Source organism: Peromyscus eremicus, chromosome 18 (assembly GCF_949786415.1).
Source record: "Peromyscus eremicus chromosome 18, PerEre_H2_v1, whole genome shotgun sequence".
NCBI lineage: Eukaryota > Metazoa > Chordata > Mammalia > Rodentia > Cricetidae > Peromyscus > Peromyscus eremicus.
In genome coordinates, this window is record NC_081434.1 from 16,930,540 (window position 1) to 16,954,938 (window position 24,399).

The window sequence follows — 24,399 nt, forward strand, 5'->3', positions numbered from 1 at the left end:
AGTCAAAACAGTTGCCATTAGCAGTAGAAAGGACGCATTTATTTTCCTCAAAACCAAAGGCTTTGGTTAGTCTTTATAAAAACACCCAATGGCAACAGACATTGGATTTGATAATAAAAATCTATATAATTTAAAAGAGGTATTCCTGAAATGACGTCTAGACAAAACCGCCTGGGACTGACCAGGCACGATGTATCTACAGGTCTCTACCACTGTCTTGCACAAACTTGAGAATACATATGAATGTATTTACAAAGGATATGTCCATCAACAGACGAAACTCTGATCATGATTTTCTGAGCATGACTACTTCCAGGTAAGGCAAGGAAAGTCGTCTCAAAATCCTTTACAAAAGGAAACACCTTCCCAAGTTCAGGTCCAGCTTTTTTTTTCCAATGCTACTTTTTCCTCTTCTGTTTCTTTTCATCAGCCTCCATCTTAAGCTTAACTTCCTCCGCTGTCAGCGCGCCCAGTTTCTTGGCCTTTGCTTTCTTAACCTTTTCCTTGATAGCCGCCACATCAATCTTAGTTTCGGTAAAAGCTGCAAAATTTTACAAGAAAATGTGCAAAATTCAAATTATTTCTAAGAACTTCAAGCTGAGGAAACAAATCACAGATGAAATGGTATGATGGTATATTGAATTCAATTAGTCAATTCAATTCTTTGAGTAGTCATTAGTAAGCCAATTTTCCACACTATGTACGAAATAATTTAAAAGTGCATTCCATGAAAAGTATTAGGTATAGTCCTTCTAGCTCGAGTAATTTTATGTAACATGATTTTGTTATGTGAGAGCATCTGGTGATCTTAACAGGCCAAAGTATCTTATTGGTGCTGAACTAAATACAGAAAACAATTCTAAAAGGATGCACCTTTTTCTTATAATGGTACAGTTTTCAAACCATCAAAGAACCTAAAGATTGATGGTACATTCTAATAGTCCAGACAGTGGAGGTGGAGACATTTTCAGCCTCCACTCCGAGGCAACCATTGGTGCACTACCACAGTACTTAACCACTGAAATTTCCTTTAAAAAATAATTATCGTTCCCACCCTGCGTGCCAACGTTGCCTTTGGAGGGTGGTTCTGACACGTGCCACCAGAGGCAAAGAAAATGGAGAGGGTGGATCAGAATGAAGACTTTCCTGATGCTTGCTTCAGGTGATGAAGGACGTGCTAACACAGAAAGGAGCTGCTAAGCCCAGCTAGGAAAGGCCTCTGAGGCGTGGCAGCAGTGCGGGCTCTGGGTTTAAATCTCTCCAATGAGAATCCAACCCCAGCACAGGGCAGAGGCTGTGGGGGAGGACCTGAAGCCACAGCAAATTCTAAAAGCCTTGATTACCCGTCCCTTTTGCCTAGATCCGGGAGCTGACGAGACCACAGTTCTTAGTGTGAACGGACCGCCCTGGGGGTTACTTGCCTGCCTTGGGCTTCGCAGCTGGCTTTTCTTTAGGTGGAATAAAGGCCTTGTTTCTTTCCTCCTGCCTCTTCGTCAGAGCTTCTGCTTGCTTGGCCTAGGCAGTGAGAAACGCCTTAGTAAACACGAGTGATCGCCAGCTTCGCTGTGAATGTTGTAAGCCATCTTAAAAGCCTTACCTTTATGGCTTCCATTTTCTGCCTCCTCTTCTGATTCGCCTTCAGAAAGTATTCACCACTTGCCAATTCTTTATCAATCTATTAGCGACAGTATTTATACTTAGATCAGAAATAATATAGACGACAGGAATTTCCTAAGAAAGTCACGGTGTCCTGCGGTAACAACTGTGGACTCAGTACTCTAATTAGCTGGCCACACAAGGTGGAAGTGTCAGCTGAGGCCAATACAAACCTGGAGACAGGACATCACAAAACCCATGAATTCAGGTAGGACCAAAGGTCAGGGTTTCAGAGAAGAGTGAAAGGAATCAGATGAGTTTGGGGACGGTGGGTGGGGCTTGAGACTCCAAGAAGGTGGAACCGGACTTAGAAAGGATTGATGCTATAGCACAAGGGAACAGTGAAAGGATCTAAGCCAGGTGTGGCTGTGCATGCCTTTGGTCCTAGCACCCAGAGAAGCTAAGGGAAGAGGGAGGAATTCAAGGCCAGCCAGGGCCACAGGGCTAGACCCTGTCACAGAAAGGTAAAAAGAGGGGACACAGCCGGGCGGTGGTGGCGCACGCCTTTAATCCCAGCACTCGGGAGGCAGAGCCAGGTGGAACTCTGTGAGTTTGAGGCCAGCCTGGTCTACAAAGTGAGTTCCAGGAAAAGGCGCAAAGCTACACAGAGAAACCCTGTATCGAAAAAACCAAAAAAAAAAAAAAAGAGGGGACACAAAGTCACTGTCTCAATTCTTGTAGTTTGAACCTCATTAACAGTTCCTTGAGATTGGTATCATTACCTCATTGAAGAATGAAGAACTGACCCATGAACAGGTCGGATAAAATAAGCTGCTCATAGTTACAGAAAGTGGTATGAGGACAAGTCCAGGGAGGCACTGCTGTTTAAGAAACTTACAAGTCAGCCAAACGGAGGTGCCTGATAAAGACGAGCCAAAGTAACAGGTATATAGCCCTGTTTTGGGGTGAATGAGCATGAGAACATGGGGTATCAGCAAGAGATAGAGTGAAGTAGTATAATCAAAACCCACGACAGCAGCCCAAGGAAACAAAATACTCCGAGACTTGGCTACTGAGCAAGGGGAGAAAACGCTTCCGTTCTGCAGGGATCTGGATGAGAGAACGGACAGCAAACTCCATGCAGGGGGAGGCCATCCTCACTGGGGTTTTACGGCTCACTAAGGTAACCTGAAGTTTGTACACTAGCCTGGCAGTACCAAGGGCCTGAGATTGTCTCCCAGGGCCTACAGCCTTAGGATGGGACTGATCTAGGGACTACAAACACTGCACACTATCTCTGCCAACCACAGACACTCCACTGAGCTGATGAACACAGCATGGCCCAACAGAGTGACAATGAACCATGCTTGCTGAGTGTCCTGTAGTGTGAGGAATGAGTGCTGTGATTGATGGGGAACTGCTCCCCACTTCAAGTTCTCTATCCCTTCAAGTAGGCCTCAAGGGTATAGCCAAAATTTCGAATTTAAACCAGTGCTAGGACCGGAAGTAAGCACTGAAGCACCGAAGCAGTTCCTGCTATCCTAACCCACCCTTGTTTACCTGTCTGTCACTGACAGGACAAAAGAAAAACTATAGTATTTGTTACTGTTCTTCCAACACGGACACAGAGGGGCCCTAGAGCAGCTATGGCTGGACCATCTCACGCTGAGCTGCCCCACGGTGGAAAGTCACTTTGCTGGACTCCAGCTCTCCGGTACACACTGCCATCAAAGGAGAGCAGAACCAACACTGTTCCTCCCTCCCTGCGGGACGGGGTCCTCAGTGTGAGTGTCACAGAGGGGTCCTGAGGTTCCTAACACCCTTCCTGTGGCACCGCTAGGCCAACACTACTGACCAGTCTGACCAATCAATGGGCAAGTGCACCAGCAGTGGAATTACAGGTGGGCACCATCAGACACTATAATACCCAAGTTTCATCAATGAACAGATAATCCAAACAAAAAGTGAACCCATACTGCAGCTCAAATAGATAGACCTAAAGACACGCTTTCATCAAATAAGTTTTTCTATAATAAAACCAGATTAGGCTACAAAACAAATCCTGAGAAATTAAAAAAAAAAAAGATAGTATCCTATAACATTATGGAATATAATTAAAAATCAGCAACAAATATTTTAGAAGTTATTCAGGTGCATGGAAAATTCTCAAAGGAATATTTAAGAATTTGTTGAAATAAAAGGAAATCTAGGATGGGTGTGGTAGAGCACTCCTTTAATCCCAGCACCCCGGAGGCCAAGGCAGGCAGCTCTCGAGTTTGAGCCAGCCTGGTCTCAATAGTTTCAGGCTAGCTAGGACTGTGTAGAAAGACCCTGTTTCAGCTCCCACCCGCCACCCATTGCAAAAGTGAAATAACATAGCAAGGCCGTGGGAAGCAACACTGAGAGGGGAACTTCAACAACACAGTAACCTCAGCAGAGGTCAACTAAGAACTCAACGAGTCCTCACTGTGGATGGCTTCAAAGGCAACAAATCAAACCCCCAATCAGGGGAGGGAAAGAAAACTACAGCAGAAGTAAAGCCCAAAGAGCAGCAGGCCAATGGCCAAACAGCTACGGCTCGAGTAGGAAGAGGGACATCAAAGCCAGTGTCAACTAAACACAAATTGCACTAGTAATTACACAACTGCACGTTAATTACAAAATCTGAAGGAAAACCACTCCAGACATCTTAAAACAGAATGAAGATACTAAAAATCTGTCATTAACAAGTCTCCTCACAGAGAAAAGCTCAGGACCAAATGGCTTCAGTGCTCAACTTTTCAGACCTAATGTCAATTCTTCTCAAGCCATTCCAGAAATAAATGGAAGAATTCTTTCCAAAGTCATCTTATACAGACAGCATTATCCTGGTAACAAAACCATACATTAATATCCCTGAAATATAGCCAGAAAAATTCTAAGAAAAGATGGCGCACACCTAGAGTCCTGGCACTTGGGAGGCAGAGGTAGGCAGATCTCAGTGAGTTCTAAGACAGCCAGGACTGTTACAGAGAAACCCTGTCTCAAAAAAAACAATCTAAAAAAAGAACGGGACCAGCAAGTCAAACCTAACAGCTCCTAAAAATAGGACTTTGATCATGCTATTTTCACTCAAGATTTGCAAAGATGGCTTTTCACAGATCAATACATGTTAACACAGAAGCAAAATGAAAGACAAAAGTCCAGAGTCACCTCAATAGATACAGCAAAAGCAGTTAATAAAATTCAACATAAAAGTTATAAATGAGAACCCCAGAGTCAACACCACACTGTGGAAAACTCAGAGAATGTTCTGTGAGACCAAGAACTAAAGATGTCTACTCTGAATGTTTTTACTCCACAAAGCACCAGAGGTGGTAGCCACAGCAACTGGGCATGAAAAAGGGCAAACAAATCAAATGACCGTCTACAGATGTAATTATGTAGAAAAAGCTAAGGACTCCACCAAAACACTATTATTAAACTGATGAATGAACTCAGAAAAGATACAAAGTCAGCATACAAAGCCATTAGCTTTTCTATACCCCAGTAACAAATCTGCTAACTTCAAGGATCTCCAATCTTTTCATATTACAACATGACCCTTGTCTACAAATGCAGTGGGCCACATTCCTGGCTATCCTGGGAAACATGACCAGCAGTCTGGGCAAGGCCTGTAACACACACACCAAGAAACTCCAGAAAATAAAAGACCTCTACAATGAAAATTATAAAACACTAATGAGAGAAACTGAAAATACAGAAAGATAAAAGCATCTCCCTGCAGTGGATCAAGGAATTAATACTGATGAGTGCCCATGCTACCCACAGCAACCTATGATATCAATGTAATCAGTGTTCTTCCCAGATGGGAAAAAGCTATCCTTAGGCTCACAGGAAGCACAGAACTTAAAAGAGCCAAAGCAATCTTGAGAAAAAGGAGAAAAGACGGAGGCATCTCACTTCTCTATTCCAGGACTTCCCACAAATTCACACAAGTCTAAACAGCATGGTACACAGGGACCCCAGCCCCACTCTCATTTCCCATAGGGTCTCACTTTCCTGCCTTCCCATCTTCTCACCATGATCTTCACACTCTTATACCTCCCACCCCTGGCCTGAAGATCTTCCCTGGAAACTCCAAACACAGGCCTATGAGGAATAGAAGACAGTGGCCACAAGTTCCTATCAGAACCATCAGAACTGACCTGGTAAAGACTGAATATTTTATGATATAGACAAAGAAGAAAATAATAAAACAAGATCCCAGGCAAGTATAGACCAAAGCCAAGCAGGAAGAAAGGATTGGTGTGGGGGAGGGGAGTCAAAGGAATTCGGAATTCTTTTCTGATGGCCTCAACTATTCCAGATCCACAGAATGCCAGTATCTGGTATCTGCCAGGTGTGGAAGGGAACTGAAAAGAGACACAGAGAACTGCCACACAGTTAGGCCTAGCAGAGGCTGGAGACATGAACTTTTAGTGAATTTAATCCAAGGATGGGACTTTTCTCCACTTTAATTTTCTGAGTTTTGCTTGGAGGGTGTGACTGAAAGAAAAAGGTGCATGAAAAAGATGGGCAAGAAAGGAATGGAAATCCCAGCCACGAGTGTAAAGGAAAGAACCAGAAGGAAGGCAAAAAAGGGAAGGAATCCATTACTTAGAACAAATGGATGAGAGTTTTAAAGTGATACAGTCACAGTCACAAAACATTAACTAACTCCCTGGGCTGCTCTGACCTACAGAACACAGGCTGCCTGGCACCGCCCCAGCAGTTTACTCACACTGTGATGCCTACTCCCCAGACCCCTGCCGTCCTGACACATCGTAAACTCTCAGTAACATGCCAAACGAAATCCAGTTTCATCTGTCCTGGCACTCGCCACTCACCACTCACCTGACTCTCTGGCTGAGGAGGAGGGAAGGGCGTGTACTCCTTCTTAACACTCTTCTTCTTCGGTTCCTTGCGCTTGTTCACATTTTTGTGTTTGAACTGTGGCAAAAATCTTTCCCAACTCTGTGATCGCAACTCGGAATCTTTGGCCAACTCCCGTTTAATCATCAAGGTCTTTAGGCACATACATATAATAAAATTTTAAATTTTAAAATTCATACATTTGTTAACACATTGCTTCCTAGTGTGTTCAGGAGAATAAACCAATTGCAAGGACATCGATTTTAAACCTGCACAATTGGCCAAACATCAGAAACTGGAAGAATTTAGATTAAACATAAATATGAAATGAAGCCCAGCTTCCCTGCCATCATGTCACTAAAGCTCCACTTGATAACAAAGAGAGGTCTTAATTAGCAGGCACTTGCTGTGGGCAAGATGCTTCAGCAGTAACTGAGGTTAGCACAAGGAGAAGTCCAGTAATTTAAAATCACTTTACTCAATCCTAGTGACTACTCAACTTCTTCAAGTTTAAGTGCATTCCCCACGTGCTCCCACCACAGCTCCCTGAACTACAGACAGCTGTATTCCCCACGTGCTCCCACCACAGCTCCCTGGACTACAGCTGCATTCCAGCCCAGTCAGTGACTGCACACACAGGCATACGACAGGCCTCTCCCAAAGAGGGCTACAATTGGAGCATAAATCCCAAAGGAAGCTTAATGTAACCTGAGAGTCTAGACTTGGACAAAAGTAGGCAGAATCTGATTGCTATCACCTACAATCAGTTCTGAGAGGCTTATTTTCAATGGATTAGAACGCTACAATAAATGACAGTATCTCCTTCCACAGTTTTTACAAGGGCGATACAAGCACCAAAGAAGGGAGGGATGAATTCATCCAAAACAGCTTTGCTCTCTCTCTGAGCATGTTATATTTTCAGAGACTATCTAATTTTCAAAAGCAGTCTGTGATGTTAGAAGTCTGACAATCACTAGTTAATGACTACAATCAACACTCACCTTAATGTTATAAATTGGATGGATGTTCTTCATGGTATCAAGGACTACTTTTCGAACCTGAAATTTACAAAGGAAAATGAAGCAGTCACGAAGACTGTCAACAAACCGAACAGAAGAGGACTAACCTACTGTAAACTATCCTATGGATCAGAGACTAACCGCTACACTGCATATAACTTCTTCAATTGTTCTAGATCATTTATAACAGCAGTCAACCTTTTCAATCAAAACTGTTTCATTACTGTGACTATATAGTAAACAACAAACACAACAGCCAGTACCCTAGAGGTAGCGCTTCAGGGGAAGAGGGCTAGATTTAGAGTTAAAAGGTGAGAGTTCAAATCCTGGCACAGGGGCTATAGCTCAGTAGAAGAGTGCTTGCCTATCTTACACAAAGCCTTAGGTTTGATTGCCAGCTCTGCAAAATAATGGTTTATTATTATTATTATTATTATTATTATTATTATTATTATTATTATAATATAAATTATAATAATAATTCTGGGACTGCCACATCACGTAAGAGTCAATTAATATTCCCATTTCATCTTTATGTCTGCAAAATGGAGATAAAACTGTATCTCAGATCTAGTCTAAGAACTACATAAAATATTTCAAAAACTTTTACAACTGTAAAATATTTAATGTATTTATTATTGCTTCATTAGAAAAAGGTAAGCAATTGAGGAGAAAGAGGCCAACAGAATTACTACTACAAACCGTCCCAAGACGGAAGCAAACCGCCCAGCCAGCCAGACCCAGCTCAAACCAGTATGAAGAGGACCTGATAGAAAGATGTGCTCCATGGGCATTCTCAAAACATTTGACAAGTTCCAGAAAATGTTCATGAGAACACTAAAACAAAAAACTCGGCTTGAAGGAAATGTTTTCAGAGTCTGACCTCTGCTGGCTACATGCATTACTACAAAAAAAACGAGGCCTCTGCTCAGTATTCCAAATACTGCCTCCGTGTGTGGACACCAGGGTCTTACAGGAGCTACTAAGACGTGAACTACCCTCTTAAGTATTATAATGGGTCGAGTGATGATCCACAGACCTAACTCAGAACAGGATGGCTCCATGGTTGTCAAAGATGTTCCTGGAGTGATGACGCCCAAGTTATGCGGCGTACAATTTACATATGAGAAATCAAACAAAGCACATTCTAAACATACAAAAGGATTATAAAACATTATCCAACGAACAATTATACTGCTACCAGATTATTTCATTTTTGTCTGGTGAAAATGTTAGGTCATAGTTCTCACCTCCTTCAGGCCACTGAAAGGCCCAATGGCTGAAACAGTATTCCCCTGCACCATAACGTAACAGTTTGTCAGGAGTTCCAGTGCCTGCACCAAAACAGCAAATTCAAACTCAGTGCACTGAAAAGCCCATTACCGAGCAGCTCACACTCCACTGATGCCAAGTACCTTCAGTGTAGATCCTTTGGGACCAATAAGCCGCTGTCTTCTTTTAACAAATCTCTCTTTATTTCTCACTAGAGAACCGATTTTAATGATGTCACATGCAACATCATCCTGAAGTATCCGCACTGCCTTTTAGGAGAGGAAAAAAAGAATGCATCAACCTTCTTCTTTTCTTCTTATCAGCCTAGGCTAATAAAATCTAAACACAAACACGGAAACTTGAGAGAGGGTGGGAGGGAACGGGCAGAGATAGGGAGACACAATCCTGCAGGCCGTTGAACAAGCTGCCGCGGTTCCCTCAGGCACGGCCCACCTTGTCTTTTAAACAGTCTCTCACTGACCCGGAGCTCACCAAGTTAGCTGTCCGCAAACACCAACACACTAATCCCCGCATCCCTCCACCCCGGTCCCAGACACACCTGTTCAAATGAAACGCTCCTTGCCAAGAGCTTTATTAGGTCTCTGGCCCGAATGATGATGTAAGGGTCAAAAGTCTTCTTCGTCGTACACACAGTCATGCTCCCCTCAATCAAGTCCAGCGTTGCTTTAACATGCTACAAAAAGAAGAAAAGGGCCAAGGGGGGTTCGGTTTTCCATCATTAGAGAGCCGATCCCACCCACCTACCGATCTCTCTGCCTTTCCACTAACAAATTCTCTCAAGTCCCACTCCGAATAAGCTGGGCAGTTAAATGCAAATAATGAGAACTTGATTTATTTCATACTTGAAGCGGTTGGAACCAAGACTGAGAAACGGATTTTCCTTTCAAATTTCTTTCTACCTGGTTAAGGGACTAAATACAAAACAAATTATCACAGGTCCCCAAAGCAGCGATAATCAGCAAAGATGAGCCCTGGCTCTCGATAGCAAGAACCGGATGTGTAAAAACTAATTTCCTCTGTGTACATGGGAGCATGTGAGGAGGGAGGTGCACATGACATGGAGAGGCCAGAGCTCAACCTCAGGCGCTGCCTGGGGCTCACCAAGTAAGTGATCGTGACTGGCCCGTGAGCCTCAGGTCTGTCACCTCCATGCCTGCCTGTTTCCATGGGTACTGGGGATAGAACTCTGGTCCTAACACTTGACTGCCAGCACCTTACCAACTGAGCTATCTCCCCAGCCCCAGGAACTACATTTTAACAAAGCAAAGCCAAATGCTCCTTTCGCACTGTGACACATTCAGAAGAATCCTGATATATGGTGAGTAGTGAACATTACACCACCACCCCCCTAGAGACTTGTCAGCAGGAGACAAATACAGAAATACTGGGTGCATCAGCAGGTCTTGTTTAAAATAAAATCTGAAACATGGCTTGGCTCAAATTGGCCAAGTACATGGTATTGATCGCTGCCTGGAAAAGGCATTTGGAGATTTGGATGTCACAGGTGATTTCCGACAGTTTGAGATACCTCTAAATTATTAAAAGCATGGGAATTTCTCAAAGCACTTTATTATGCACAAAATTAAAAATGAATGAACTGTAAGAACACAATTTACACCTAGATTCTTTTAAATACTAAAGAAACCAAATTAACAAGCTGTGTCAGCATCTCCAAAACCAAAATCCACCAGCACACACAAATTTCATTAAAAGTAAAGGCAGGCTGGGCAGTGGTGGCACACACCTTTAATCCCAGCACTCAGGAGACAGAGTAAGGTGGATCTCTGTGAGTTCTAGGCCAGCCTGGTCTACAGGGCTAGTTCCAGGACAGCCAGAGCCAGAGCTATGGAGGGAGGGAGGGAGGGAGGGAGGGAGGGAGGGAGGGAGGAAGGAAGGAAGGAAGGAAGGAAGGAAGGAAGGAAGCAAACAAATGCAAGAGCAAACTCTCAAATGAAATGTTTAAAGCTTGCATACGTGTTCGTTCAAGGCTTTCTGCACCAAAGGCCAACACTCTTTCAGGTAAGCCTCTCTGTATTTTGGGAACAAGGTCGCAAAGCTGCTTTCCTCCAAGAGCCCTCTGGGATTGTCCTCTTTGGAAAAAGCTGGTTCCTTCCAACCATCAGGAACAGTGAGGAGTTCTGCCTCATCTGCAGAAGAAAGAATTCCCACATCATGTGTTAATGGTCTTTCAGACACTTGGTGCGCATTCTGTGCACATCCTCATAAGATTCCCGATACACTCCTTCCTTTTCACCCCACTGGTTTCACATTACTCAAAATCATGACCACAACTCTGACATCATTATAATACCATATCGGATCATCTGAATACACTGCAGTTGCCTGATCAGAACAAGTTCTTCAAGGATGGGGGGGGGGGCACTCTTCCTTGTATCCACTCAAATTGGGATGTATTAGCAGATAAGCAATTAAGACACTTTTACTGCACTATATTATGGGTCAAACACTCTTTTATCATTTTAATATTAATAATCTGACTTTTCTGGTATAGAACCTGTGTGTGTATGGCGCGCACGTGCATGTATGTAAAATTTTTAAAAGTGGATTCTGGTGTATAATGTCAATTAACAATCACTGTGACAGGATTTTAAGTTTTCCAAAGAGCTTTCTACATACATTTTGAATAAAAGAAGAACCGCTATTATTATTTCTACTTTATAGGGGAAGATATTCCAATCCAAAAGGACTAATGGACCCAAAGGAACAAAAGCTGGAATAGGCTAGAACACTGATGGCTAAATGAAAACACCTCCAGAGCCCTGCATCACGTCTGTCTTAAAACTCCCCTGCCCCAGCTCTTTAAAAGCCACTCAAATCTAATAGCTACACACTGACTACACTCAAAGATATCACCTATGAAGCTGTAGCATCAGCATACCTGTGGGAGTTTGTGGGCTATGCTATCTGGGGCTCCATCCCAGACATAGTCACAATCCCTGAGGTGAGGGCCAGAAATCTCTCCTTAAACCATCTCATCTGGCACTCCGTAAATGACTAAGTTTGAAGAGCTGGTCTTTGGCCCAGGTTATCAGTCCCAGTTAAGAAAACTTGCTCTCTACTTTTCCACTTACATGCACTTCACTATTTCCAGTTCAAAACACTAAGAATCAGTCCTCATAAACCATTCAGCCTCCAATATCTTTTTTTTTTAAATGTGAACTAAAATGCTACCGAAACTGGTAACGTAAAATGCAGTATGTTCCATTTAAACACTTCAACTGCTATCAATCAGTAAAGGGAAAAACGGCCACCTACCAAAGCACTGAAAGGCAAAAGAAGTGAAAAAGGCTTTCACAACAGGGGAAGGACAATCGGCCCCAAGACAGGTGAAACTATGCAACTTCATCGGGGAAGCCAATTAAAAACAATCAGCTACAATTTCTTATCTTTAAAACAGCACATTTTCAAAACAGAAGTAATAAGATTACTGTAAATTTGGAGCAATGAGAAACCTCATCTGTTAGTGAGCCATACCGACACAGCTTCCTCACCATGGGTTGACTGTATGTATGTACCCTCACACTGTGAGCCGAAATAAATTTTTCCTTAAAACAAAAAACCTGGCACAGCTCCTTCCGGACAGTGTTAGCATAACTCGAACATACCCTGCAACTCAGTTCCCAATCCTAGGGTCCCTACAGAAACCCTTGGGCATTACCAGAAGACATGTGCACAGGTGCTTACAATAGCAAGCAGTGGGCAGAACCCAAATGTCCAACAACGGGAGAATCGAAGGGTGTTCCATGTAAGGTAGTATTACATAACAGTGAAAAGAATAAAATCACACCTACAAACATCACCTCGGTTCAATAACCAAAGAGAAGCTAGAGACACAGCACGCAAACGAGTTCCTTTCATTCTGCTGAGGCAAAAACGTTAAGTATTGGCCAGGCGGTGGTAGCGCATGCCTTTAATCCCAGCACTCGGGAGGCAGAGCCAGGCGGATCTCTGTGAGTTCGAGGCCAGCCTGGACTGGGAGGGAGTTCCGGAAAAGGCGCAAAGCTACACAAGAGAAACGCTGTCTCGGGAAAAAAAAAAAAAAAAAAAAAAAAAAGTTTTAAGCGGGGAGTTGGGGATTTAGCTCAGTGGTAGAGCGCTTGCCTAGCAAGCAAAAGGCCCTGGGTTCGGTCCTCAGCTCCAAGAAAAACAAAAACAAAAAAAGCGAAGTATTGTGCTGAAAATCATAACGGCTGAAGAAAAGGTAACAGCACACTCGAATCACTCAGACTCGTTACTCCGGGTATCAGAAAGGAAAATATCCCCTGTGATTGGCACATGGGAAACGTGAACTCTTCCTAAAAGCCTGACTTGTCAGTTCCTCAAGCGCTGGTTTGATCTTTTAGTCAGGTCTATAGTCCCTGCCGTCCTTTACACACTTCGTTTTTAAACGCAACAATTAAAAAAAAATAACTTTAAATGCACATTTCATTAGGATTTATTTTCATATTGAAATTAAATTATAACTCAAGAGAGTAATCAAACTCGGGCATCAAACATCAAACTAGCAGTCAAAACCAAAGACTAAGCTGTGTCATCTAGTAATTTAGCAATCGGATAAAAGGTCGGACAAACTTTCCCACCTCGCTCGGTCCCCACATTTGTGTCCGCCTCACTCCATCATCATCAGCGCTCACTGTATGTGAGGATTATCTATCCCACCTGATCCCGATCTGCATCCTCTCACCAACCTTCCCGCCTCGCCTCCCACAATGTCTCATGCTTTCACCGGAGACAGAATGCCCATCAGCTCTGCTCCTCAGGGGCTGCCCTTGGCAAATGCACGCGGTTAGAAACACGTGTCCCGCACATCAACAATTCCCAATTATCAGCAACTCCAACTGCGGGCACTTCACAGTCTGGAGGAGGTTTAACCCCAGTCCCGCAGCCCAGGAAATAAAAAAAAAAAAGATGATGCTTCAAGACCCACCAGCTTCCAGACCGCCTCTCACACTACCTCACCTTGGCTCTCGCGCTTCTGCTTCTGCGGGTGAGAGTCACTTCTCCGAGCTGCTTTGGCCGACGCGTCCACAGAAGAAGATGCCATCACGGAACTGCGTCCGGTGGCACCGGAAGTGGAACGGTTCTTTAATCCCGCCGGCTACGACGTCTACGGTGCAAAATGAGTTCCCGAGGATCCCGACGAGATCGGCGTGGTCTCTGCGCAGACGCGCGCGGAGCCAATGGGGGAGCGGGACACTTCCTTTCCCAGGGTGCACTGCAACCGCGGAGGTCCACAGCAAGCTGGGAATTGTAGTTCTGTTGGACCAAGGTCTACATTGTAGCGGCGTGTAGCAACAGGATAGGGACTTCTTTCTAGAGACTGGGGAGAGAGAGTGGTAAGAGGGAAGAGACGGGAGAATTTTTTAAGATTCTTATTTGGGGCCGGGCGGCGTTGGCGCATGCCTTTAATCCCAGCACTTGAGAAGCAGAGGCAGGTGTATGTCTCTGAGTTCGAGGCCAGCCTGATCTAAAAAAACGAGTTTCAGGGCTACGCATGGAAAAAAAAAAAAAAAAGATTCTTACTTGAGGAGGATTATTGTGAGTCTCTCACCTTCCAGATTGATTTAAGAGGACTTTCCAAGATTAATTAATCAATTAATTATTTTATGAGACATGGTCTCTCACCACGTAGCCTCCGCTGTCCTGGGACTTGCTTTGTAGACCTGGCTGGCCTCAGAGTCATAGTGCTCTGCCTGCCACTGACACCAGAGCACTGGGATTAAAGGCGTGCACCACCACACTCAGCTTCAGCATGCAAATTTAAAATCAGTTTCCTCATCTTTTCAAAGATATGAACATTCTTTCAAAATATTATTATAAGTAATATAAGAACATGAATAATTAACAATTAAGTCTAAGGTCCTCAAGGCGCTGTGGGCCGCCCCCCCCCCCATTATAGATGCTTTCATATCAAAATTGTTATTCTTCCAAAGGAAAAGATTTACCAGAGCCCAGCAACAAAATTGTTCCAGTTTCAAATGATTTGTTTCTCTTGCCTAACTTAAAAAAAAAAAAAAAAAAAAAAGGATGATGCTATCAACCAACCATTTAAATACAAGCTAAAAACTGGACCTATATGTCTAGAAGGTAAGCGAATTTAAAAAAAAATTTACTTGCATTACAGGAGCCAATAATCTTATAGCATGTGGTATTACAGCTAGTAGGGAGAGACTGACTCTACATATGAGAAATGAAAGCCTCTATTTAAAAATAAATCTAGCACCAAAGATGAATAAATTAATTGAAAATTAACATTAAATATAATTGTATACTGAAGGTTATAAAAGTTATATGTTACACAATTTCTGCCCTTGATGAAAATAATATGATTAAAATCTACAAGGATACTAAATTGATGCTAGAAGTCATGATAATAAGTAATGTAAAATAAAATGAATGGAGAAGCCTTTACATAAAGTAGAGAGGCCGAACGTTTTCCTCAATGCATATACATATTTTCATTCAGGTTAAAATAAAAATTAGCTAAACTTTCCTACTATGGCTTAAAGGGAAGAAGAGTGCTGACATCTACTTAGTAAAACTGAGAAATTGAGAATAATAGTTCAACTGCTTTAGACCCGCGTTTCTCAATCTGTGGGTCACAACCCCTATAGAGGGTCAAATGACCTTTTCACAGGGGTCTCCTGAGACCTTTGGGAAACATAGATTACAATTCATTACATACATACATTACAAAACATTACAATTCATAACAGTAGCAAAATTACAGTTATGAAGTAGCAACGAAAATAATTTTATGGTTGGGGGGATCACCACAATGTGAGGAACTGTATTAAAGGGTCACAGCATCAGGAAGGTTGAGAACCACTGGCTTAGACTATGTTTTAAACAAATTTGAAGGAAATTTTTCCATGTACAAACTGATACCTTATAATGGTAAGCCCTTACAATCATTAATCTCCAAAGTGCATTCCACTAATTTTAAAAATCAAACAATTAGCATATGTTTGAATGATTCTAAACTCTGAGCCCCACTGAACAGTGCTTTTCACATTTGGGGATGTTGGTCTGGGTTCCTTTCCTGGAAAAGGGCCAAGGGTCTCACTTCAACTTCTTCTGAGTACTTTTTAAGAGTTGAAATCATAAGAACAGTTTCAATAGATCCCAAAAATTTTTCTAAGGTCAACTTAGAAGATTAGAAATTCAAAGTGATTATCAGATTGATGCCATCCATATGACCTGTATAATTTTCAACTAAATTTTAGTGAGTCTGTTATTCATTTATCATAAAGTATTAAATCAATAATTTAAAAGGTTATATGCTGCTGACCATAGTGACCTACAGTCCCAGTACTTGAGAGGTTGAGGCAGGAGGAGTACCTCATGTTTAAGACCATTCAACAGAAAAATTATTAAGAGGCAACTTAAGTGGGCCAAAGTGCCCATACATTTAGTCATGTGTTGTTTGGGGTGTTTCTGTGTCTTTTTGGATGAAGTTTACATGCATAGCAGTGAGTAGACCTCCCACAACAAGTTGAAGACTGACTAGAACATGAAAACTGACCGTTCCCTAGGAAGAAGGAATTCTGCAGCAATAAGCCCTTGGGCTTGAACTACATCTGTTCTCCTCAGGGCCGGCCAGCCATCTCACCATGACCGTTTTAGACTTTTATCATTCTTTCTGTATGTAAATCCACATTTATTAGATAAAAGGTTCGTGTGAGTGGCTGTTTCATGTATGATTCTCAACTTCATTACTACTGCAAACGTGTTTAGACTTTACAATAAAAAAAAATCACTTCTTGCTGGGCAGTGGTGGCTCACACCTTTAATCCCAGCGCTTGAGAGGCAGAGGCAGGCAGATTTCTGTGAATTCGAGGCCAGCCGGGTCTACAGATTTCCAGGTCAGCCAGGGCTGTTACACAGGGAAAGCCTGTCTTGAAAAATAAACAAGTAAATTGCTGCTTGCCCACCAAATTGGCAGAAAGAAAGAAAGAAAGAAAGAAAGAAAGAAAGAAAGAAAGAAAGAAAGAAAGAAAGAAAGAAAGAAAGACAAAATTAATACTGCTAGAAGAAAGACTATTTGCAAACACTTCTAGTGGAAATGCACACAATTACCAATATTTGGCAAAACAATCTAGCAGTATAGAATGTACACATCTGCCACAGTAATCCCCCAGGGAAACAGCAAAAAGAAGCAAGCACATTCAAGGAAGAAATTGTATCCAATTATTGGCCCAGTTCATATTGCACTGCGGTAGGGCCCAAGAATCTGCACCCCCAACAACTAATAACTATGAATCTAAAATGTCAATAGTTTTAAGATTGAGAAACACTGCTCTGTATCTCGATGATTTGAGGTTTATATGATTCCATCATAATGGGCCAATAAATGCTCTAATGTCAAGCAGGCCATGCAGCCAGAGTCTGTTCCCATCCTTCTGTCTACACAGGAAGAATTTACATCCAAAGCAAGTTCCCGGGTAACTGTTCGTTACTCTGCTGGGCTTCTTTTCAAAGGTCTCTTTTTTTTTTTTTCTTTGACAATGTCCTCTATTTACACTGTATCTCCAATAGACCCAACCTCGACTCCCACTTCTCTCTCCCGCTGGACATCCCCTCCGTTTGTCTCCCTCTCACCCTCACGTCCTTACTTTTTGTTTGTAATCCACCGAGTCCGATGAATGCTTCCTGCCTGAATCTTGTTGGCTTCACCCGTGCAAGCATTGTACAGGACCCTATAGCTGCAGTGATTTCATTAGTGGGAGGGCCACGTCCCATCCGAAGACAGCACTCTAGCGCTCTTGCTCACCTTCCAGCTTTTATAGTCTTTCTGCTTTCTGCTTCTATTCTGTGATGTTCCCGGGGCCCTGAGCGGGGTTGGTATAGGTGTCCCATTTGGGGTTGAGCGCTCAGCAGTCACTTATTGTCAGCACTTTGACCAGTTATGAGTTTTCTGCACTGTGACGTGCCACGCAGGGGCTTCTCGGCCCAAGTGAGAGAGCAGCGCTAATCTATGCACATCCGTCAATATTTAGAAGGCAGCTTGACAATGTGTCGTCTATTTACCTACTGGGTTTCTGGAAGGGTAACCCGGTTCCATTTCTTTCAACTTTGCCTCCGTCATCTGGAATTCAACTGCCTGTTTACCCAATGGGACTTGGAAGAACATGGGGATGTCTGGTGTCTAAAGATATTCATCACTGCTTGAATGTTAGTCTCTCCAGGCTCAAGACCAATAAAAACACTCATATTTTGTTGGGAACTTAATCCACCCACACCCACTTATTTTTTTTTTAAAAAGGACTTATTTATTTATTATGTACACAGAAGAGGGTACCAGATCTCATTACAGATGGTTGTGAGCCACCATATGGGTGCTGGGAATTGAACTCAGGACCTCTGGAAGAACAGTTGGTGCTCTTAACCTCTGAGCCATCTCTCCAGCCCCCCACACCCACTTCTTACAGTTTTTTTTTTCCCTTTAGGCTTGCTCTCGTTGATAAGCAACAGCTTTGATTTAATTTGCACTTATTCTTTCTTCCTAAAGGAGAGTGGAACCCATTTCTTAATATTAGGTTGTAGCATAGCAGCAGAAGATTTTTAAATGCCTTCATGAATATTCAAGATTCAATCAGTGGCACATGAGATGTATTGATATTGCTGAGAATTATTTTATGCAAAAAGAACAAGCTACAGTATTTTATTTCTACACACAACATGGGAGGAATATATAAGCATTTGGGAAAGCGGATCTTTAGTCATTTGTCAAATTTATATGCATTCCCCCATCCTTGATGGAGGTAACTGCAGATGGCTGGGGATAAAATGAAATTTTTACCGAAAGTATTTTAAACACTTAATGGGTATATATTTAAGTAAGTCACTTCATGATATTAGTAAACATTGCAGCTTCATTATTGCAAATTCACCATTTCAAAAGTCTAGCTGCCCAATACCCCCTGGGAGAAGTGAGAACTCAAGCTTTTCATAATTACATTTTATGACCACGTGGTGATTATAACCTACTTTGGTTTGCTAGTCACTTTATCGATCTGATAAGTCTCCAGATTGTTCCCTGGAAAAAGTGCAAACACTTGAGAACACATACAAGCACCCTTCCCCAGAAGCCCCAGGGAATCAATGTCAAGTCTATGCTTCCAAAGCATCATGGGAGGAGTGTCTCGAGAGCTTAGGTCTGTGAGCAGTGAGAACTCTGAGATTAGAGTCCCCCGGGATAGTGAACAGTGAATATTCTGAGATTAGAGCTCCCCAGGATAGACTGGGTGACTTCTTTACCTCAATAAATAAGCACGACGTTCTACAGTTGGAATTTCAGTATGACTTGGATACCGCATATAGCAATTCTTCTCGAGGTGACTTCAAAAGTCATAAAAACTCAACTTAAAGTCATTAGAGTAAATAAGAGGATCTATCGCTATCCTATGAGCCCACTACTCGATCTAGGAGGCACAGTGCCATAAAGACATTGATGTCCTTTCTCAGCCGCTTCTCTCTCTGTCTCTCTTCTTCCCTCCTCTCATGTTGGCAAAGCCAGTTGCCACTCTCCAGGGCTGAACAGCATCCCTGCAGAGAAGGTTCCCAGTTGAGAAAGTCTCACATCAGCAGCCCTGTGCAACAGCTCAGAAGCAAGTCCTCTGCTCTGCTTGAGTCTTTCTATGATGGTGACCACATCCCTAGCTACTCCTTCACAGCAGCCTGTGAGAAACCCTCAAGAGCAAATTCTCTGCTAAACTACTCCAGACAACTGATAAAATCTTCACTGTTTGTTTCTTAAGCAACTACTTTGGGGGAGGGGGAATCAATAAATTTTTAGACAAACACAGTGAATATAATATTGAAGTGAATATTAAGAATTCATTGGATCCTTTATCATCTTTTGATAGGTGTGTGGACCAGAAACTTTGTCCAGTGGAATATCTGTCACTGGTTCTTGCCACTAGAGGGCAAGTGGCCACCATAATGACATTAGTTAAGAAAGAAAGAAAGAAAGAAAGAAAGAAAGAAAGAAAGAAAGAAAGAAAGAAAGAAAGAAAGAAAGAAAGACAGACAGACAGGAAGGAAGGCTTTGCCTATATCCATGGAACCCCAGAGATAAGATGCAAAAAATGTTTGTCTGGGTTAGTTGTTAAGTTACCTGTGAGGTTGAAATACCCAGAGACGCTAAGTGATTCAGGCTAGATCTAAATATACAAACTCAGCAACATCTAACAACATATTAATATTAATCAATTCTATTGGGGTTTTTTTTTGGGTTTTTTTGTTTTTGTTTTTTGTTTTTCAAGACAGGGTTTCTCTGTGTAGCTTTGCACCTCTCCTGGAACTCACTTGGTAGCCCAGGCTGGCCTCGAACTCACAGAGATCCGCTTGGCTCTGCCTCCCGAGTGCTGAGATTAAAGGTGTGCGCCACCACCGCCCGGCTATTGTTTTTTTAATGCTAGGCATAGAATAAAGGGTAAAATCACTTTGTTAATCCTTGTTGTTCTTTAATTCAATTGACAGATTAACATTTCTGAGATCACCAAACTTGAGAAAATAACTATCCCTATTTATTGGGTTATAAGCCACTTCTGTATTGCTATATGGCATTTCAGTCAATGTACACAACATGCTTTTGACACTTTTGCCTATCAATAAGAGAGTCAATAGCTTATCCAAAGAGTTAGCTTAAAAGAAGCAAAACCAAATTTGATTCTGAGACAGTTTAAATTTTCTTACAGTGCCCCCCTGAAGGGGGGCAAATGATTGTCTTTGATTATATCAGATGTTTGTTGCTTCTGGAAATATTTTAGCATACTGAGACATTTGAATAGATATTTATAAAACATTGGAAGAGAAAATACAATTTTTTTGGCTTTTCAAGACAAGATTTCTCAGTGTCACCCTGGCTGTCCTGGAGCTATCTCTGTAGACCAGGCTGGCCTTGAACTCACAGAGATCCGTCTGCCTCTGCCTCCTGAGTGCTGGAATTAAAGGCCTGTACCACCACTACCCAGCCCCAAATAATTTGATAACTGTGTTGGTTTGCTTTTCGGTTGTAATAAACACTGTGGTCAAAGCAAGTTGGGAGGAAAGGATTAATTTCATTGTGTACTTCCAGGCCATAATCCATCACTGGAGAAGATTAAGAGAAGAACTCAAGGTAGGAGCTTGAGGCAGAAACCATGAAGGGACATGCTTACAAGCTTGCTCCCTTTGGATGCTCAGCCTCCTTTCTTATAAAGCCTAGACCCACCTGCCCAGGAACAGTGACATCCACATCAGTCATTTATCAAGACAATTCTGCATAGATACAGCCACAGGCCAATCTGATTAGGTCAATTTTTCAACTGAGATTCTCTCTTTAAGATTATGTCAAGTTGACAACAAAAACTAATGAGCACATTGTCTGTGGCATTTTGAATGAGATGTCCACCATATTCTTGGCATTTGGACACATGATCCCCAGTTTGTGACACTGTTTTGGTAGAATTAGGAGAAATGGCCTTTGCTGGAGGAAGTGTGTTACTGGGGGTTAGCTTTGACATTTCAAAAGTCACATACCATTACCAGTTTGTTCTCTGCACTTCTGGTTTGTGGTGTGGTTTGAGATGTGACCTCTTAGCTGCTGTTCCAGTTGCCATGCCTGCCTGCTGGCATGCTTCACCAGGATGATGGCAATGGACTCTAATCTCCATGGAACTGAGCTGGCTGGCTTATGTGAACTTGACACATGCTAGAGTCACTGAAGAGGTGGGAATCTCAATTGAGAAAATGCCTCCATGAGATCTGGCCATACACAAGCCTGCAGAGCATTTTCTTAGTTAGTGATTGATGGGGGAAGGTCCAGCCCATTATGGGTAGGGTCACCCCTGGGCTAGCAGTCCTGAGTTCTATAAGAAAGCAGGCTGAGCAAGCCATGAGGATCAAGCCAGTAAGCAGCACCCCTCCATGGCCTCTACATCAGCTCCTGCCTCCAGGTTCCTGTCCTGTTTGAGTTCCTTCCCTGATTTCCTTCAGTGTTGAACAGTGATTTGAAAGCATAAGCCAAATAAACCCCTTCCTCCCCAAGTTGCTTTGTCCAGGGTGTTCCATCACAGCAATAGTAACCCTGGCTAGGACAGGAACCCTAAGCCTGAAATAAATCCTTCCTTCTGTAAGTTACTTTGGTCATGATATTTTATTACAGAAATAGTAAAATAAGCAGTATACTGTCCTTCACTTGTTTGCAAAGAAAACATCCTCTGTGTAATGACCTTGGTTAACTTTCTCAAAGCTTCCTTTTGTTTTTAAGAGCAAATAAACCTCTACCCTCCCTATAGTGGTTTGAATGAAAATGGCCGCCCATAGGCTCATATGTTTGGATACTTGGTTCCCCAGTTGGTAGAACTGTTTGAGAAGGATTAGGAGATGTGGCCTTGTTTGAGAAGGTGTGTCACTGGGTGAGGGCTTTGAGTTTTCCAAAGTATTTCACCATTCCCAGGGTGCCTCTTGCTCTCTCTGCTTCCAACTTGCAGATCGAGATGTAAGCTCTCAGCTGTTCATGCCACCATGCCTTTTCTCCACCATCACAGAGTCTACCCTGTAGACAAATTTCTAAACAGTCTTATTAAATAAGAAACACAGAGCCAAGTACAGAGGTAATAGCCAAAGAGATCAGAGAACTAGCGAAGAGCCACAACTACCTTATCTTACCACCTCACTGCGGTCACTTCCCCAGAGAGAGCATCTTCCCATCTAACCTGTGTCTTTATTGCCTTCCTGTTCTGCCTTCTCATTGACTCTAAGCCCAGCCACAGGACTTCTTCATCACTCCCTGTCTATACAGACCTCCAGGTCTCTATGGTTGGTAATAGGATTAAAGGTTCATGTCACCACGCTTGGCTGTGTCCTTGAACACACAGAGACTCTGCCTGCTAAGTGAGTGGGATTAAGGGCGTGTGCTACCACCGCCTGACTTCTCTTTATGGCTATGTGACCTCGCTATGTGACCTCTGATCTCCAGGCAAACTTTATTTATTAACATGCAAATAAAATCACATTTCAGCACAACTAAAATATCACTACACTACCCCTCTGAAGTCATTAGTCAATTAAAGGCTTTATTTCATAAGTTGCCTTGGTCATGGTGTTTTGTCACAGCAACAGAAGAGTAACTAAGACAAGGTCTCAACACTAATGTTGTGATGATTAATAAAAAAAAAATGATCCCTGAATCTCATTTGACTTTGGGGAAGATGGCTGTTTAATAAAGCTGAAGAATCATTACAATGATAATTAGTCACATTTTAGGATAGATGAGCAGGTGTCTGGCAGGAGTAGCTTGGCTGGAGCAATGACTCCACCAAAGCAATGACTAATGTCAGCACTCCAGTAATATAAAATCAGTGTGGGGAGGGCACAGTGTCAATCTATCCACACATGGCTTGACTCCTCAGCCCTGTCTGGAACATATTGGTTCATAGTGACAGTACTCCCAAGGTACATAAGCAGGTAACCCAGTCAGACACACCACATGAATATGATATATAACCCTTAAATAAAACCATGATTGATGTATTCACTTGTGTCTGCTCCTTGTCATTTCTCACAACAAGGAACTGAGTCGATTTCTCCTATCTTTGTATCTGGCCAGTCTCCAGGACTTGCTTAGACCAACAGAATGTTGCAGAGATGGCTCGGCTGATCCCAAGTCAAGACTCTGGGAGGCCTGGTAGCTTCTACTTCCTCTCTCTTGGGATGTAACCTCAGTGTATGGTGATCAACCATGCCAGGACCACCTCCCAGTGAGGAAGCACAAGCATGCCACATGAAGGAAAAACAGAAGTGTCGCAGCAGAGATTCTGGTCATGAGTGAGAGGAAGAGCATTCCTAAATCTTAAACATCTTTACCTAGGTAGACTCCGCATGGACCTGTCCAGCTCGTGTTGTAAAGATTCATAATCATTTGTTAACATTATATTGGGGGATATTTTTTACATATCAATAGCTGTCGGGAAGGGCATGTAAGAGGAACATCAAGCTGCCGTGGGATGTCTTTCTGTATGCTGTGAATATGTGTTGCTCTGATAGGTTGATAAATAAAGCTGCATTGGCCTATGGCAGGGCAGGATGGAGCTAGGTGGGAAAATCCAAGGGAGATAGTGAAAAGAGAAAGGAGAGGCAGGGAGGACACCATCCTACCATCCAGGGAGCAGCATGTAATGACACACAGGTAAAGCCATGGAACATGTGGTGATATATAGGTTAATATAAATGGGCTGAGTTTAGTTATAAGAGCTATAAGAGCTAGCAAGAAGTATGAGCCATAGGCCATGGCCATATAGTTTGTAATTAATATAAGCCTCTATGTGTTATTTGAGTCTGAGCAGCTGTGGGACCGGGCGGGACCCAGGAAAACTTCTGACTACAGCAAGCAGCTTTGGAACTCATGGAATACATACAGCCCAGCAGTCAATATAAACACACCAGGTGAGCCTTGGTGAGGCAGACCCTGAGGACCATGTGTTCTGAAGACCTCATGCTGTTGTTGAGCACAGCTTTGTTTATTGCCGTCGTGGTCACCATGTTCTTCATAATCTATGAGCTGTATGAAAACCCTAAAGGGACTTTCAGC

At 42.7% G+C, this 24,399-nt stretch overlaps 1 protein-coding gene across 1 annotated transcript; it reads right to left on the reverse strand.

The window, feature by feature from the left end:
* Window positions 1–91: 91 nt before the first annotated feature.
* On the reverse strand, window positions 92–14,111 carry Krr1 (KRR1 small subunit processome component homolog). Its single transcript, XM_059245467.1, has 10 exons — window positions 13,782–14,111; window positions 10,776–10,948; window positions 9,340–9,474; window positions 8,924–9,049; window positions 8,759–8,842; window positions 7,491–7,547; window positions 6,472–6,642; window positions 1,598–1,675; window positions 1,422–1,515; window positions 92–541 (listed from the first exon to the last, which is right to left on the reverse strand). The coding sequence occupies exons 1-10, from the start codon at window positions 13,864–13,866 to the stop codon at window positions 399–401; spliced, it is 1,146 nt and encodes a 381-aa protein (XP_059101450.1). The 5' UTR covers window positions 13,867–14,111; the 3' UTR covers window positions 92–398.
* Window positions 14,112–24,399: the final 10,288 nt, after the last annotated feature.